The sequence below is a fragment of the Sinocyclocheilus rhinocerous genome, unplaced genomic scaffold (assembly GCF_001515625.1).
Source record: "Sinocyclocheilus rhinocerous isolate Xijiao unplaced genomic scaffold, SAMN03320098_v1.1 scaffold299, whole genome shotgun sequence".
In the NCBI taxonomy this organism is placed as follows: domain Eukaryota; kingdom Metazoa; phylum Chordata; class Actinopteri; order Cypriniformes; family Cyprinidae; genus Sinocyclocheilus; species Sinocyclocheilus rhinocerous.
In genome coordinates, this window is record NW_015652998.1 from 1,869,745 (window position 1) to 1,887,139 (window position 17,395).

General features: G+C 36.7%; 1 protein-coding gene across 1 annotated transcript in view; it reads left to right on the forward strand.

Annotated features, from left to right (window-relative positions):
- LOC107715262 (pyruvate carboxylase, mitochondrial-like) overlaps positions 1–17,395 on the forward strand; it is a 142,135-nt gene that overhangs the window by 41,847 nt on the left and 82,893 nt on the right. The window contains exon 9 of the mRNA XM_016521346.1: positions 6,684–6,846. Coding sequence (XP_016376832.1) covers positions 6,684–6,846 — 163 coding nt within the window. The remainder of the gene's footprint in view (positions 1–6,683; positions 6,847–17,395) is intronic.

Below are 17,395 nucleotides of genomic sequence, written 5' to 3' on the forward strand. Positions count from 1 at the left end.
TATTTTAAACATTATGCACTTTTTTTCACAGATAGTCATATTACCTCGATGCGCCCTCTTGTGGCTTCAGGAGAAAAGCCAAAAGCTTTTCTCTTTACCCTAACTGAAATTATGCATTTTAAATTCGAATATAATTCGAATTTTGATCATATTTAAGCACAAAATTTGAATTTAGTTTTTCAGCCATTTTGACAGCCCTAGTGTGTAATAAACTTACATATAGAAATGGGTCATCAAAGATTAGAGGAGATATTGTTGAGGGAATATTGTCACACCTCAGACTTTGACTTTCTTTTGGCTTGGATACTCAAGTGTCACCATATGTTGATTTCTTTAAATTGTGGTATGATCCTATTCAGCAGCACTGGCAGATATTAAACATTGTGGGAGAACACACACACAGTCAATCACGTTAACACGGTGTCACTCAGGGGCTCAGTCTGTGTTGTATGACTGACTGGGACTGCTCCACTCACACATCATTTCTGCATATGCTGCTGCCTGGCTTTGGCAATTAAAATGGAATAGAGAATCAGACTGAATATATTAACATGGCTCCCCCACCTCATGCAGGGCTCGAAATTAACTTTTTTACTTTGTAGCACTGGTGCTCCCAACTTCAAAAAGTTAGGAGCACCAGCAAAAATTTAGTAGCACTCACCAAAAATTAATGAGCACCACAACTACAAATTATATATTAACAGATTTTTTCCTTACATTCTTTATTTTAATGCAGATTTTAGATTGGTTTATATTAGCTGTCAATCGCTCAGTCACTGCTTTCCACTTGCTACGGCGAGAAAAAGAAATGAAAACAGGTCGCACGACAACAATTATATGCACTCGCACAAATGCTCCCAAATATATTTTGAGGTCGCACAGATTAAATTTCGGGAGCATATGCGACCAAAATGGTCGCAATTTCGAGCCTTGTCATGACTGAGCAGCTCCCATCACCATTCTCATGCTGCTTGCTGTAATCTCCTCTGTTCTGCTGTCCTCCTTTTTCTCTCTGCTTTCTTGTTTTGTGTGTCTAACGCTCCCCTTCTAAATTGTTTGTGTCTCTCTTCAGCACTCACTCACTCACTCACTCTTTCTCATCTGTCTGACTGTAGGCTGCTGTAAATGCTGTGCTGTCTGGTGATTTGAAGAGTACACGATAGCAATTAGGGGGTAGCAAGTGTGTGGTGTTGGTGTTTTTTGCCTATAAATGTGAAATTTTCTTTTTCAGAAGGTATTGACCAGCACTGTTTCATTCATGTGGTACATGTTCCTGAATCTTTTGTTGATCCTTGAACAACAGACCTAACAAACAATCATAGCTGAGTAATATAACTGGGGAATAGGAACAAAAAAGAAAATATATATAAAATTTCAATTAAAATGATTCGCTCCCCATGTTTAAGTGACATTTTGCACTAGCTGTTTTATTTGAAGTCTTTCTTGGTTCTCGGTTGAAACGCTGACTGAGCGATTATATGAGATATGATACATTTTGGTAAGTTGTACTGTATCTTTCAACATGTTCTGATGTTCATTCATATTTATTTTGCACTATAGCCTGTATTAAAGTGGAAGAGACTCGTGCTCCGCGCTGCCGCTTGAATTGAGGCACTACAGCGATCTGCCAAGTCGCATTTAAAAGCGTCAAAATGGCATTTATTGTTTGTATTTTGTGATCAAATGTACAGGATTTGAAAGCTGGGACTTTGTTATCAGAAGTAACAAAGCACAAAGCTAGTTGCGATAATTTGATTGGAGGCGCTTTACAAATAATGTTTTGTGAAGGGAAACCGTGGACCTGGCAACCCTGGCTTGAGCTGCAGGTGATTCATAGGGTCAAATAAAACCAGTGTTAATTGTGCTGTGTTAATGGATTATTGTTGCGTTAACCTGGACAGCCCTAAATTCAACACAAGAAACATTTTCTTAATGCAAATGCCGAAACATTGGTGCATCCTTAATGCCAATATATAATGCAATTTTTGTAAGTTACTTTTTTTTAAATACAGTTATGTCATAATTATTTAAGCCCTATTCAGTATTGCTGTTCTTAAGTTACTTATTTGTATAGTAGGGAGACACCGTTAAGCCTTTGGAAACTTTATACCAAATATTTAGAGAACAAATTGTTCTATTGTGCATTAGAATTTGTTCTAATGTAAATTGTACATTAGAAAGTCTATGACTACAAGAAGACACTAAAATTCGTAGAGACTCAGCTGGCAGCTTTGTTTAAAATGTGTTGTACCAGAAACCCTTTGAGGACTTGAAGAAAAATCACAATTTTATATAATGTTTGATCTAGGCAACCCTCAATTACTGACAGAATTGCAAGATGATCTGATGAAAGGAGCAAAATACATTTCAATGCAAACTATTAGAAGAACGCTAAACAAGAATAGCCTTCATGTCGGGACACCTACAGCTGAAGGTTGTTCTTGACCAAAAAGAACATAAAAGGGCTGACTTGAATATGCTGACATTTATTTGAATATACCTGTGGAGTTCTGGAAGAATGCTTATGGAGTGATGTGACCAAACTTTTTGGACCCATGGAACAATGGTAAGTCTGGTGCAAAAAAGACCAGGCTTATGAGCAGAAGAACACCATCCCTATGGTCAAACATGGAGGTGGATCTGTCTTGTTATGGGGGTGTTTTGCTGTTGCAGGAAGTGGAAATCTTGATGTCATGGATTCTTTGAAGTATCGGGTCGTTTTGGCAAAGGTTGTGATGCCTTTGTTTTAGAGACTAAAGCTTGATGATCAGTGGACTTTCCTGCAGCACAGCCATCCCAAAGTATACATGCAAATTACTGAAGCTTTGTTCAGGGATTGGTCGTAAAATGTTCTTGAGTGGCCTGTTCAGTCTTCATATTTAAAAGGGTTATCGGATGCTACATGCACTTTTACAAGTTGTTTGAACTGAAATGTGTGTTGGCAGTGTGTGTACACAACCACCCTATAATGATAAAAATCCACCCAGTGTTTTTTTTTTTTTTTTAAATTTGGTTAAATGTTTTCCCCTTTCTCAAATCGAGCCGATCTCAGATGCCTGTTTGTGTGACGTCCCAAAGAATCATATCAACTTGTGGAAAATGGGCATCCTATGACCCCTTTAAATCTCATTGAAAATATTTGGTGGAATTTGAAGAAAGCAGTGACAACATGAAAACTAAAGCTAATTTGTGACCCTGGACCACAAAACCAGTCATAAGGGTCAATTTTTCGAAATTGAGATTTATACATCAGCTGAAAGCTGAATAAATATGCTTTCCATTGATGTATTGTTTGTTAGGTTAGGACAATATTTGGCCGAGGTACAACTATTTGAAAATCTGGAATTACAAAATATCTTCATGGAACATATCTCAATGATTTTTGGCATAAAAGAAAAATCAATAATTTTGACCCATACAATGTATTTTTGGCTATTGCTACAAATATACCCCAGCGACTTAAGACTGGTTTTGTGGTCCAGGGTCACATTTAACTGACAACGACTAATATATGGCTAATATATTGATATTAATGATACTAACTTATATGGCAAAAGACATACCACAACCACCCTTCAACTCTTCGGCTTAAAAAACAGTTCAGATTGCCATACAGTTTGAAGACTGAAGACACTGATGACACACTTTAAAGAAATGGTTCATTTATCAGCCATAGTCTATTGTATTATCCCACATAATGCACCGTTGCCCGGGATTTTAATGCATGCCAGGAATAAAGAGTCACAGACGGATGAGTCACAGCTTAAAATGAAACTATTAGTGTATTCACATCTCATTCTGATGCTTTTAAAACAGGTTAGTTATGAAACAAATATGAACTTCTCTTCTGGATCTATGGGAGATCAGGATATTGTATATTTTGGTAAGTTTGGTAGGCGATGCATGTTTGCTGAATCAAAGCTTGTTCTTATAATAGTGCAGTAATCCCTTTTAAGTTATTGTTTCACATTATTACAGAAGTCAATGTAGTTTTGCGGACCTGGATTGCTTGGTGTAAGTATTGCTATGGGAATGGTATAGATGCATATAGTCAGGAGAAGCTTGAGTGAGTGAGGTAAGGGAGCGTGGAAGTGAACATTGTGCCCTTGAGACTGGGTCAGCGGACCCTTATAGCTGTGATTTTATGAGTACATTGAATCCCACAATCTGTTTTCACTACTGCAGATTATTCTTCCTGTCCAGCTCTGAAAAGCCAAACTGCTAAATAGATTATACATTGATCATACACTCTTGGGTCTTGAGACAACATTGTGAATAAACAACTTTTATGAGCTGTTTTTTGTTAAATGAAGGCTTACAAACTCCTTAGTTATAGGCTTAATTTGTCATTAAAAAAAAAAATGGAATATTGCAGTGTTTATCATAAATGAATGAAACTTAGACATTATACGTGCAAATCAAAAATGGACAAAATCAAGTCCGTCCCAACATTTTTTGTTTTCTTGTTTGAGAAATTTAGATGTATGTCACAGTAGTGAAGGAAAATTTAAGTGTGTTTGTTTCTTTAAAAGAAAGATTTCTTTCTGACAATACAGAGAGATTCATTTTACAAATAAACTTCTTTTATAAGGTTTCAAAGCTGTATATTTTTTTTTGTCAAAAACGTCAGATAAGTCTCATTCTGTATCCTCAATTCATTCTTATTTTAAATTCAGTGTTAGATTTCTGTTTATATTAAATATTTGATATGACAGTTATTTATATATTTATATATATTTATATATCGTTATTTATATATCAGATTGTGTTGACATACTGTGTGATGGGCAAATAAGGAAACATTTTGTGAGTGAATAGAGTTTGCATGAAAACATAAGTGAATACCTCTGAATCCAAAAATAAATACATTGAAGTACACAAACTTTAGTTTTGCACTTTTCACCCAATACTCAAGAATCAGTTTTAAATTTGTTCAGTGGGTTTCTGAAAGATTACCTAACATTAATACTCAAATAGCATCACTAAGAACAACTTTTACAGCTTTTGAATGCAGAATTAATGTTGTAAACATTTTAGCTCATTCACACTGACTTGCCCTGTCAGTTCAGTAATTGCAGGGACATTTTTTATGGGTTAAGTGTCTTGATCAGGGTCCATTAAAAAAAAAAAGCAGAATTGTTTCTCCTAGTTTGGATTTAACTTGCAATCTTACTGTTTGCCACTCTGATCCCAAATATCATCTGATAAATGTAATTGTAACAATTCCAGATCTGCTGGAGTATTTACATGACGAAAATAATAGGGATAAAATCCATTAAGCTGATTTTGATGTTTCATTTGGTAATTATTTCAGCTTGCAGCTATTATGATCAGAGTTCATGTGAGAGATGTTATCATTAGACGCCAGTGTCATAAAGACATATGCGTGCAATATTCAGAGCCTGTTTGTACCATTGTTAAAAAATTAATGAGGCCTAGCCAGATAATGTTGAGAGCTGTGCAAACATATTGCCTTTGCCTTCACCATGTGTGTATGTGAATATAAATGTATTGTTGCAGTGTTATCAAAAGCATGCTGTGTGGTTATATATGTCGGCCTTCGTGAAATCCTACATTTTCTAAATGCCTCCATGCTGGAGATAAAAAAGGCAGACACTTTGTAGCATCAATTATTGATGCACAGCATGAAAGCAAATACTATCTCGCTCTTCTTTTATTGGTTAAAATTTTTTTCTGACCCACTGGTGCTTTCACGTTTTGTCTCGCGCACACGCTAACACTTTGTAACACTTTTGATTATTCATTCATCTTAAAGAGGTTGAATTGTGAAGTTTTAGCCTATTTAAATGTCTTTTATTCCTTCTGATATATGGTGAAACAAGCGTTAGTAATGTGGAATAAATAGCGTTTCCCTTACATGCCGACATTGATTCCCAACAAAAGGCTGCAGGTTCGTAGCGTTTCTGTTTGCTAGTATATGCATCTTTTCCCCCATTAGAGTCAATGCCTGTAAGAATAAAATTTACCTGATATATGAGGATGAGGAATTGTGGGACATGAGGAATGAGTTCGGTGAATCTAGGGTGAGTAAATATATCAGTGTGATTTATATGGCTCTTAATAAATCCAACTTTACACTGGGGAAAGCACTTATCCAATAAGATGGCAGATTCAGCCAAATGTAGCCAATCAGCCCAGGAAAGGCCTGGTTCATTCAATTGAGCTGAGGGAGTGATTTAAATGTGAAGCTATTGAGGCCGGAGTGGATCAGGCGCTAGCTGTTAGCCATGAATCTAGCAGGCATTTCCTGTTTGTATGTCGCTGAGTGACTCGCTCGTTTCCTTTCTACAATCCCCTCATCCCACTCCTTGTCAAACGAGTGCAGCGTTATGAAGCGGATTGCTAGTTGTCAAGCCTGTCTAATAGAAGTTATTGGAGCAAGCAGGCATCTCACGCTTTCTCGCCTCACTGGTGTGAATGTTGCCTCGACGTGTTGCACCTGCAGGAATGTCAAGCGGCTGAAAATGGTTTGAGTGAATCTGTTGTGATTCCAGACCACTGAACGGGTCTGGCCTGATAACGTGTACTCGTCTGGAGTGATAAAGTGTCTGTGTTGGATGTGATCTTTGTGGCTGTGGGGCCCCTGGTAGAGTTTGTTTTTGTTGTTTACCAAATGCTATATAACCACTGTCTCTGTTTCTCTCTCTCTCTCTCTCATTCAGTGTGGATCTGGTACACTCTCAGCTGAGAGTGTGTGAAGGTCGCAGCCTGCCAGAGCTGGGCTTGAAACAGGACAAGATACGGATCAATGGCTATGCCATCCAGTGCCGTGTGACCACAGAGGACCCGGCACGTGGCTTCCAGCCTGACACGGGAAGACTGGAGGTAGGTTAACATCCTACATTCAACAGCTGGGCTATCGCACATCTCCCCTCAGCAATGTTTCCAGAGAAGAAAACATTAAGAGATTTGTTTTTATTATTATTATTTTTTTCTGACTGTTATTTGAAGGAGACTGCAGTGGACATTAGCCATCTGTCGTCAGCAGTCTGTGGAATTGTGCATGTAAATGTATATATTTTGCAGATTTTATTATAGCTGAAGTAATTAAATTCAGTATTCAAATATGGTATAGCCCATCATCACAAACTATTCCAACAACAAAAATATGATGAATTGTGTTGATACTGAGTTGGGGTTTTTAAACTTACAGTATATAACTTAATTTATATTTATGACAGTATAGTGTAATAATATAGTTATTTTTTAAACAAAATGATATGCAGATTTATTTATCTTACTGTTATACCTACTACTATCAGTAGAATAAAGCAATTGCAATTAACCTTGTGATTTCTGACTAAATTTCTGATCAGTCCTTCATTCAGAAACCTAATTTCCTATTTATTAATTTAATCAAATTTGGTGAACATCATGAAATCATGAAGTTAAACATATTTCATTAATAGCTTAAGTGCACGATAACTTTGACATCCTTAAAAATACATAATTAATAGTTTTTTTTCTCCCTCAGGGCCTTGTATATGACCATGTTCGGTATTCTTCTATATTTATTCTATTTTTATAACATATGGCTTTTCATGGTGGTGTTATTGTTATGTGCAGGCTGGGAGAAATTATGAGTGTAGTTTCATAGTTGTAGTTTAGTAGTAGTTTAATACTAGTTTAGCGGAGACTCCAAATATTAAAAACTCTTAATGGTATCATAATTGTAGCAATTTTAAAAAATGACATCACTTGGAATATCAAATTCTTTTAATGTTAGCTTGATGTTTTTTGTGAATATCAGTAGGGCTGCAACTAACGATTATTTTTAATAATCGATTAGTTGGCCGATTATTTTTCGATTAATCGGATTTTAAAAAGCATATATTTTTTTTAATTGACAAACCGCACTATTCCACATCCTGCCCAATACTGTCCTTCAAACAAATGTGCCAGCTGAATGCTATGAAAACATACTGTATGGTGAATATACCTGTATCTCTATGCTATACATTATGTGTAAAAGAGTTATAAAGCACAGTTTAAATGGACAGTTTAAACAGACAAATGGACAAAGGACAGTTTAATTCCCTATATTAAAAGTGAAAATAATAATGATGAAGATAGTAAAGAAAAACACAAACTCAGTGTTAACAGATAAGAGGAATGTTCTGCAGGAACACACACATTCACTCTGAACACAGTAACCAGTTACTGTCATTTCTTTATTCTGTAAATGTAAGAAACGCCTTACATTTATATTCAATCACACTCTGTCATCCCTTTACAGTTACTATCATAAAATACTTGAAATACATGTTGACTTTTAAACCTAAATTTAACGTCCAATAACAGATATATCAGCAAAATAAATATTATTTGCTCCGAATATAAATTTTCTCCCTCTTTACTGCTTTCTCTCTGTTTGACGTGTATGTGCACTCCGGTGCTCGTTCAGTGAAGTCTGAAGTTTAACGCAGACTGTCAGGATGAACCTTCATGCAAAATAGAAAATGTAGCGTGAATATGTAACATTTACAGAAAAGATATAACTAGGGCTGCACGATTAATCAAATGTGATTGTCATGCGCATCTAGTCAGTAAAGCCGGTTCTGTGATCAGTAGTAAATCTCCATCATGTGCTTTCAGATGGAGCAGCATTTACTACACGGAGCCGTAGTTACGCAAAACCGCGTTCATAATCACAGACATTTTAATTGCGCGATTATGAAATCAAAGAAATCGTTCTGCGATTATGAAAGCTGTTTGCGTAGCTTGTCAGTGAACTAAGGCTCTGTGTAGTAAATGCTGCTCCATCTGAAAGCACATGAAAATACCACACTTAATAACATGTTTTTACTCCAAACTCACTTCATAACGTCAGTCGAGTGTTTGAAGTAAATCCTTATGTGAGATGATGTGGCTTCTTACACAGAATAAGGCACGCAATATATTTCATAGTATTCTAAGCAGTGATGAAGGCTATGTCAATTAGCATTGCATTAATATATACTTTATTATAATAAAAATTATAATAAGATGAACTCAGATAAACCATATATTGTCATAGTCGTGTGTTTATTAGTCACGTTGAATCAATGAAAGCAGTTAAATCTTCTGGTCATTCAGCAACCACTATAGGGATTTCCTGGATTTCTTCAGCAGGGGTATTTGGAGTTTCCGCATGAGAGCGCCCTCTGGCTTTCGGATGGAGATTTACTACTGATCACAGAACCGTGCTTCCCTGACAAGATGCGCATGACAATCGCAACTTTTGCCAAATTGCGATAATCGCGATTGCGATTTAATTTCGATTAATCGTGCAGCCCTAGATATAACCGTAAAATGCAGATTATGCGCTGAGGAAACATATCTCACACATTAAACATCTCATGCAACTGTCAAAGCGCCTGACAGGACGAGCATTCTCATGTTTCGGGCAGCTTGGATCTGCTATTTTTAGATGTATTTTGTCCATAGAAATGCGTTATTCACTGCTGTAATTTGACGTGACTGGCGGAAGTTTTCCGTGTGCAGTGGGCAGACGCGACTAATCGATAATGACATTCATTGTCGATCATTTTCATTATCGATTATTATCGATTTTATCGATTAGTTGTTGCAGCCCTAAATATCAGTACAGGCTACTTTCTAAGTCCTGGGCTTTGTCCTAAATGACATACAGTAGTATATGTGGCCTCATTTCATGATTCAGGAGGGTGCTCACAGGCGTCCCCCTTTGGGACTGCTATGTGCCCATGATGAGTACTTTTTGCTGACTGGTTAAGTGTAAACGCCTGGAACGACCACAAGGGATGACGGGCTCTTCTTCCAAATATTGGACGTTGCCGAAAGCTCTGGTGTAAATCGAACACTGACCACCACAAACACGTCCCACACACACTCTGTAGCTGCGTCCTTTTGAAGTGTGTACCTGCATATGGTGATATCGTGGAGGTGTGAAATTGTCTGAGATGTTGCTGACGGAAGCTTTTACCTTTGAGGCTGTATAGAAATGATTTGTTTGTGGATGAATAATTGAACAAATATTGATATCAGCTTTCTGTGCCCAGTCAATGTTGAGCTGCAAGCCTTACGTCTGTCCAAATATCTCACAGATGCAACTCGTGCTGTCTGTTTGTGCGGTTATCTCGGGGTCTCTGAGGGTCTCTGTTCGAGATCTTGCAGGCTAGATGTGTATATATACATAGATATGCCCCAAGGATACATCTAGCCCACAAACCACACGGTATAATCATCCAGTTATACCCACACTCCACCAGCTCTTTGACTAGACAACCCTGTATGGTCTATATGCATCCTCTTATGTGCCATGCCTGGGTGAAATCTTTGTTCTTCCATCCAGCCACAGGGTCTTGGCTGTATCAAAAGAGAGCTGGATCTCTCTGATAAGGATGCTCCTCCATTACCTTTAGAAAACTGGTTGGCGCTCGGCTTCAAAGACTGACATGGACGTCCTGTGATGTTGGAAGAATGTTTCCACTTAAGAGGGATGAGGATCTATGCAGATGGAGAGATGAAGGGAGAGGGGCGGGAGATGCAGAGAACTTGGGTGAAGTTTAAATGTTATTGTGGAGAGATTCTCTCAGCCTGTTGGCCTGAATCTCTGCATTTGCCAGAGGTAAAAAGTAAAGAAAGTGAGGAAGAATTCACCTAACGGAGTGTGAGAGAGAGAATATAAGATGGTTGTATGTGGGGAAAAAGAATTTGAGTGAGCTTCCCTGATCCAGGACATGAGAGCTACAGATTGAATGTAGTGGGGCATTATGGGTATGTATTGACCAATAAATAGGTTGAGAGTCTAGACGGGTGGTTGGGAAAGATGATAAACCAGTGTTCAAAATTAACGCTCACCATGCAAGAATCAAAATTGGCTTTGACGATTAAGTAACACCAATAAAATCCACTTAATCTGTAACTTTATTAAAATCTGCAAATAATACAGTATAATCAAATTGTATGAATGATGGAGTGACCATTTAAATTAGCTTACAAAACCTCTGTTGCAACTTTTTGCAAATGTTGTGATGACTACTAACTACTTTATTTCAGTGGAAATTTATTTAAGTTTATATGGAAGGCCTATTTTTTTTTTCTTGGTGAAATAGCCTATTTCTTCCATCAAGTCACTGAAACATCAAATTCTCAATACATCTTCATGTTTTTTGATTGCTAACGGTTTAGAAAGGTTGCTTAATTTTATATCGTCTTTAAAAAAAATCTATTTTTTGATAGCTTGATGGTATGTCTTCATGTTTTTGTGAGCGGTGCAGTTTCATTGAGAAATGTTGCCTGGCTCATAAGTATATGATTTGTGTGACTATATTTTAGTATAATTTCGTTTTCTGCAAGCACGCAATGATCTGTGCTGTTTGTCAAAGAAAACATGGCTAAATCATCTTGTAGTATCTGGCTGTGGGGTGAATGATATTGAATTTTTGCAATATATTCGCAATAATTTTGCTAATGATCTAAAACTAAGCACAGCTTTGAATATTGGGATGTTTTAAAACTAGTTCCTGAGCTGAACTTTTTTTTAAACTGAACTTTGTTTTAAAAACTGAACTTTTTAAACTGTTTCCTAATAAACACATCATTAACTGTTACATTTCACAATTATTCCTTGAAGTACAAGACATTTTCATGTAACAGATTTTTATGGTGTTAAAATTCTTGCATTTAAACATTTTGAATTTACTTGGCGTGAAATAGTTTGAATATATTGAGCTACACAGTTCAAAAGTTTCAAAATATTTTTATTCAGCAACAATGCAATAAATTGAGCAAAATTGACAGTAAAGACATTATAAATAAATATTATAATATACATAATTAATGCTCTTCTTTTAAACTGAAAAATTAGGGTTTCCACAAAAGAATTTTAGCAGCAGAACTGTTTTCAACATTGATAATAATTAGAAATGTTTATTAAGCGTCAAATCAGATCATATTATAATGATTTCTGAAGGATCATGTGACACTAAAGACTGGAGTAATGGCTGATGAAAATTCAGCTTTGCCATCACAGGATTAAATTACATTTTAAAATGTTTTTATAGACGACAGATATTTTAAATTGATAATATATTTACAATATAATTGTTTTTACTGTATTTTTCATCAAATAAATTCTTTCGAAACATTCAAAAATCTTACCAACCCAAAACTTTGGAACGAAAATACATAATGTATGTTAGCCAGGTCTAATTGGCAAATGTGGTAAAATTTGTATTCTAAGGTGAATGTTTCTTGTGGCATGGGATAGAAACAGAGATGGAGGAAGGCAGCGCTGTGAAGGTATAATCACCCTCACGTTAGATCTTCTCCCATTTCAGTATGTCAACACAAGCTCTCCTGTGTTTGTGTGCAGCGGCGACTGATGTGAAAATAAGGCCGTGAGTAAAGAGAAAAGAGTCACTCTCTCGATTCCTCTGTCTGTTTGGAAGTTTCTCCTCACTTTCTGACGTGTCTGATGTCGTGCTTCAGAGAGAAAGAGGACGGGCGGTGTGCGGGTTGGCCAAGCTCTTGTTTTGCAGGGAAAATGAGTGCATAATGGGTAAAGTGAAGTGCCGGGATGAGAGCGTGCAGGGAACCGGCACTGAGAGCTCTTCGAGATAACCTTCGAGATAACCTAGTGCATCAGAGGAAATATGTTCTGTATATGGGCAGTTAAAGTCTCATCTTCCCTCTAATTCCTCAGATATGAGGCTTGGATGATTTATATGTGTAGTTTCAGATGTAAACTATTATAGGGTCTGGGCTTTGAATGCAGACTTTGAAGCGTAGCTATGAAAAGATTACGAGCCGCTTAGATGGTGCTGGTACTCGTTCTATCCTCATGTTGCATGTGTGTGTGAGCAAGTGTTGGTTCATTAACACATCGGCTCTTGCTGGCGCGCTGAGAGAACATAATGCTGATGAGGAGGATCGAGTGATTTGCAATATCATCATAAACATAGTTATGTTGGTGAATGTGCTGATGGTAAATACTGCTGTGGTGGAAATGGGAGTCCGTAATTCACGAGGCGAAGAACAGTGTCGCTCCTCCATTTGCTTTCTTTTTTGAGAAATGGAATTTCAATGTGCAGAGGAAGTTGGTGATTTGTGCTCTGCCTTCTGCAACTTGGCTTTTAGCTTTTTCCCTTTGGTGGGCCCTCACTAATCATCTGACATGATTGTGATTGGCACTTTCCATAAATAGGTGTTAATTAGGGCCCGAGCACCGATGGTGTGAGGACCCTATTGGAATTGCTCCGTTTCTTATTCTTCTTCTTCTTCTTCGATTTGAATCTCATAAAAAAAAAAGAATCTATACATATAAAAATGTAATTGTTTACATGTGTCTGATATGTCTGATGAAGGCCTGGATAATGGCTGAAACATCACATGTATTTTAACCAATAAAGTTGGATTTCTTCAAGAGTGAACATTGCACCTTTTCCAATTTACATTTATGTTCTAACACATTTATATTCATTTTATATGAGCTTTTTAGATAAGTTTTGTGGGTTTCTCAACCCTGTTCTCACATACAGCTGATTTTGTTATTTCCTAGCAATAAACATTCAAATAAACATCAAAATAAATAGAAAAAACCCCAACTCAAAATAGGTAACTGGATTTCAGATTTAGTCTAAATTAAGCTGTCAATCAGTTGAGTCAAGGATTTTGATAAGCTTGGTTTCTTATAAATTCAAGATAAATATTTGATCTTTTTGTTCTTACAAACAACACAGTAACATTTGGATAGTTGAGCCTGACAAATGCAAGAAGAATGACAGTTTGTGTAAAAATTGAGAAAATACAATGATTATTTACATATTTACCTGGATCATGCAGCATCAGGATTGCACACAAAATGTGGGGTACAACTAAATATTGCGTTCTTGTTCAAATGAGTTTTATGAAACAGTTTTTACTTAAAATATTTTTTACTAAATTGTAATTATAAAATAATAAGATATTAGAATTATAAGATATAAGAATGATAAAAATAATGAGAGTTAATTCGTTTAATAACAATACAATAGATTATAATATTGCTGTATGATTTTTAATTATTGAATACAGTACAGTGAAGGCATGTATGCAAAACCTGACAAATGGCAAAATCTCCATTACAGAATCTCTTAGAGTGTACAGACAATTGATTGTGTTTAAAACTAGCTACTTTTCATTCTAGGCTATTTTAATATTAGATAATAGTTCATCTATCATATCTAATAGTCCTTGCAGGATTTGTGCCTCTAATGCTTTAATAAATGTGGCCTATTCTTGGGAAGTGCCTGTTACTGTTTGTTCATGTAAACAAATGCTTTGATTTTTATTTAGTCTCTTAATGGCTGCAGATTGACCATAATATTAGAGATGCACAGATACTAAATTTCCCAGCCGATACCGATAGCCGATTATTCAGAGTGATATCGGCTGATACCGATATTTTGGTGGATCTGCATTTTATACCTTCTTTTAAATTAAAAAAACATTTATTCCATAATTCTGAAAGCAATGCAAAAAAACTTTATTCTCCCCATTTAAACAGTTGATTCACAGTAACTGGTCTCAAAAAACAGAAAACACATTGGTCAAATTAACATTAACACATGAACTAAATTAAGATTAAATTACGATTTTTTAAACTTTTTGAATGTTATTCATATTAACATTGATTAAATTCTAAAAAAAAAAACTTCTGTTAGGCTCAAATTCACTCATCACAAACAAAAGTATCGCTGCTTTATCATTGACTGGATATGAAAAGTGTCCTGTTCTGCTCACAAAGCATGTGGGGTAAAACTTTCTTCACAAACAAGCATTTCTGCTTTATCATTGAACATCAAACTGGTAATTTTGAATCTAAACTTTTTTTGAAGAAATTAACTCATACTAAAATTAACTGGATACAAAAAGCAGCTTGATCTCACAGTCAATCAGCATTTCCCTCAAATAGGTCTGGGAGTTATTGTTTCTGCTTCATCATTTAACATCAAACTGGTCATTTTTTACTTTTTTGAATGTTCTTTAATGACATTAAGTTTTTCTTCACAAACAAAAGCATCTCTGCTTTATCACAGCTTAGTAGATTTCTTTTCTCGTTTATGACATTAGATGCAGAGCTAAAGGTCCTTTCAATGTCTATGCTCATACAAGGTGCAGACAGGTATTTTCTCGCAACTTGCGCAAGCTCAGGCAGACTGCATTGATTAGTGGCCCAGTACGTAAGTGCGCTCTCTTGCCTGGGAATCATGGGCTCTGTTAGATAACTATCTACTTGCGTTGACGCACTCGCACTCTCTGTAATAGGCCTATGTGTTTTTATAACGACTAAAAGCAGACTTCTGAATTTTTGAATAGCCTATTATATTGAATATTATATTTCTTCATATAGAAACTTACCTTCTAGATTCTGCACATCTTCTCTGTCTCTAGGGTGTCCGAATTTCTTAATCTCCACAACTAGAATTTCATGCATTTGCCGTTTCGTGTAAGCATTAAAAAACTTGTCTTTATATCGCGGATCAAGGACCGTTGCGATACAGCGCATATGGTTGGAAGTGGTGTTCCTCAACTGTTTTTGTACTGCCTCCAGTAATGTTTTTTTGTTGTTGTTGTTTTAACTCCGTGGTCACAGTCCGCTACTTTGAGTAACCTTTTTAGAGTCTCGAACAGGGGGATAATGTCAGCAGCATCTTCTTTGCTAATCTCTCTGGCTATAAGTTCAAACGGAGAGAAAAGTGTGGTTATGCTTTACATCAGTGCCCACTGCGGCGCACTAAGTGTGACCGGTAGCTTGTAATCTGCAGCATATGCAGCAAGCACTCATTTCTGTTCCAAATGACTTTCCATCATATACAGTAGAAGGTGCTATTCCACCTCGTATTTACATCCTGCTTAAGTCTCTTTAGTGGAAGATCCATCTGTGTCTGAATGGACTGTAGACGTGAAGAAGCAAGTTGCGAGTGTTAAAAGTGGCCTACAATCTTTTGACACACACTGACCAATTCTGTCAAACTTCGCTGGCTTAATATGCCTTCATTGACAGCAGGGCAAACTCATTATATCACTGTCCGTCATGGCGTTAGCCATATTCCTCGTTGTCATTTACAACAGTAGGCACTCTTGATCTGTCAGTTTTCTATCTATCTTACATGCCAGTGAATGCTTGTGAGATTACCAACGAAGTAATGAGAACCAGTAAATTCATGTGCATGAAACAAGACTTTGTTTAAAATCACAATCCACTGAACAGTGAGACTAAGCATACCCGTCAGGCTTACATCTGAAGATCAAATATCTGTGGTGAAGCTCATCATGGAGTCGTTATGAAGAAACTTGTGAACATGACCGGCCACATGGTATCTCCGGTAAGCAGACATCTGCAAAATAACGGCGACTTGGTAAAGTGTAGCGAGGCACAAGGTGTCTTACCAGTCACTGAAATCCGGTGTCTTCCACTACGGACAATGGTTGGTCATTAAGCGCCATAAACTCTCATTACTTTCTGAGTAATTTCTCGAGCTTTTTCATGCTGTCAGATTTGAATTTGAATTTTCTGGTGCTGTCAAGTACTTAGGTGATAGAGGAAGTCACACTAGCCTTTGTTTGGCATTTAGCTTTTATAGCTGAAGCGGCCTCTGCTTTAGCTTTGACTAACTCGTCATATTCCTTGGCATGTCGGCATCTAAGGTGTGTAATCAAATTAGTTGTGTTAGAAACTTTAGCAGTACAGAGCTTACATATTGGCTTTTTGTTGTCATTACCCACTTCAAAGTAATTCCACATAAGAGACATCTTCTTTACACACAGCACAAATTACATGCTTGTTCCCGCCCTATTTGGATTGACAGGATATATCGGCTCTGATCATCGGATGTTTTTAATTAATCTGTCAAAAAAAATTCGAATTTCGAATATTCGTCGAATTAAAAAAAAAAATCCACATTCGAATGCAAAAACGTTGCATTCGAATATTAGGTCTGCATCAGCCGTCAGGCAGCCTATCAGTCAGTGGCGCACGAAATGCGACGACGAAGTAAGTGTCATTGCTTTTGTTAACCTATCCAGTTGAACCCACTAGATGCGGCGCTGCTACGTTGTTCATTCAATATATTGCGGAAAACAAGAGCATCAGTGTGGAGAAGATGTTGTTTGCGTCAAAACTGAAGCCAAGCCACAGAACGCATATTTATCACATTTTCTAGAGGGACATCTATCAGCATTGCACTCGCGTCTCGCACAAGAGAGCGGCATGTTTAGAAAGCCATGTAAAATTAATGTAAGTTAAACTTTTAAAAAACATGTCTCAAGACTTTATGGCGGTTTTTCCCCATCCCACTGTATCTCATGTTTTTAAATGAAGAAAGTAGCCTACTCTTTGTGATTGGTTTTCAGTCCTTTGTATTAAACT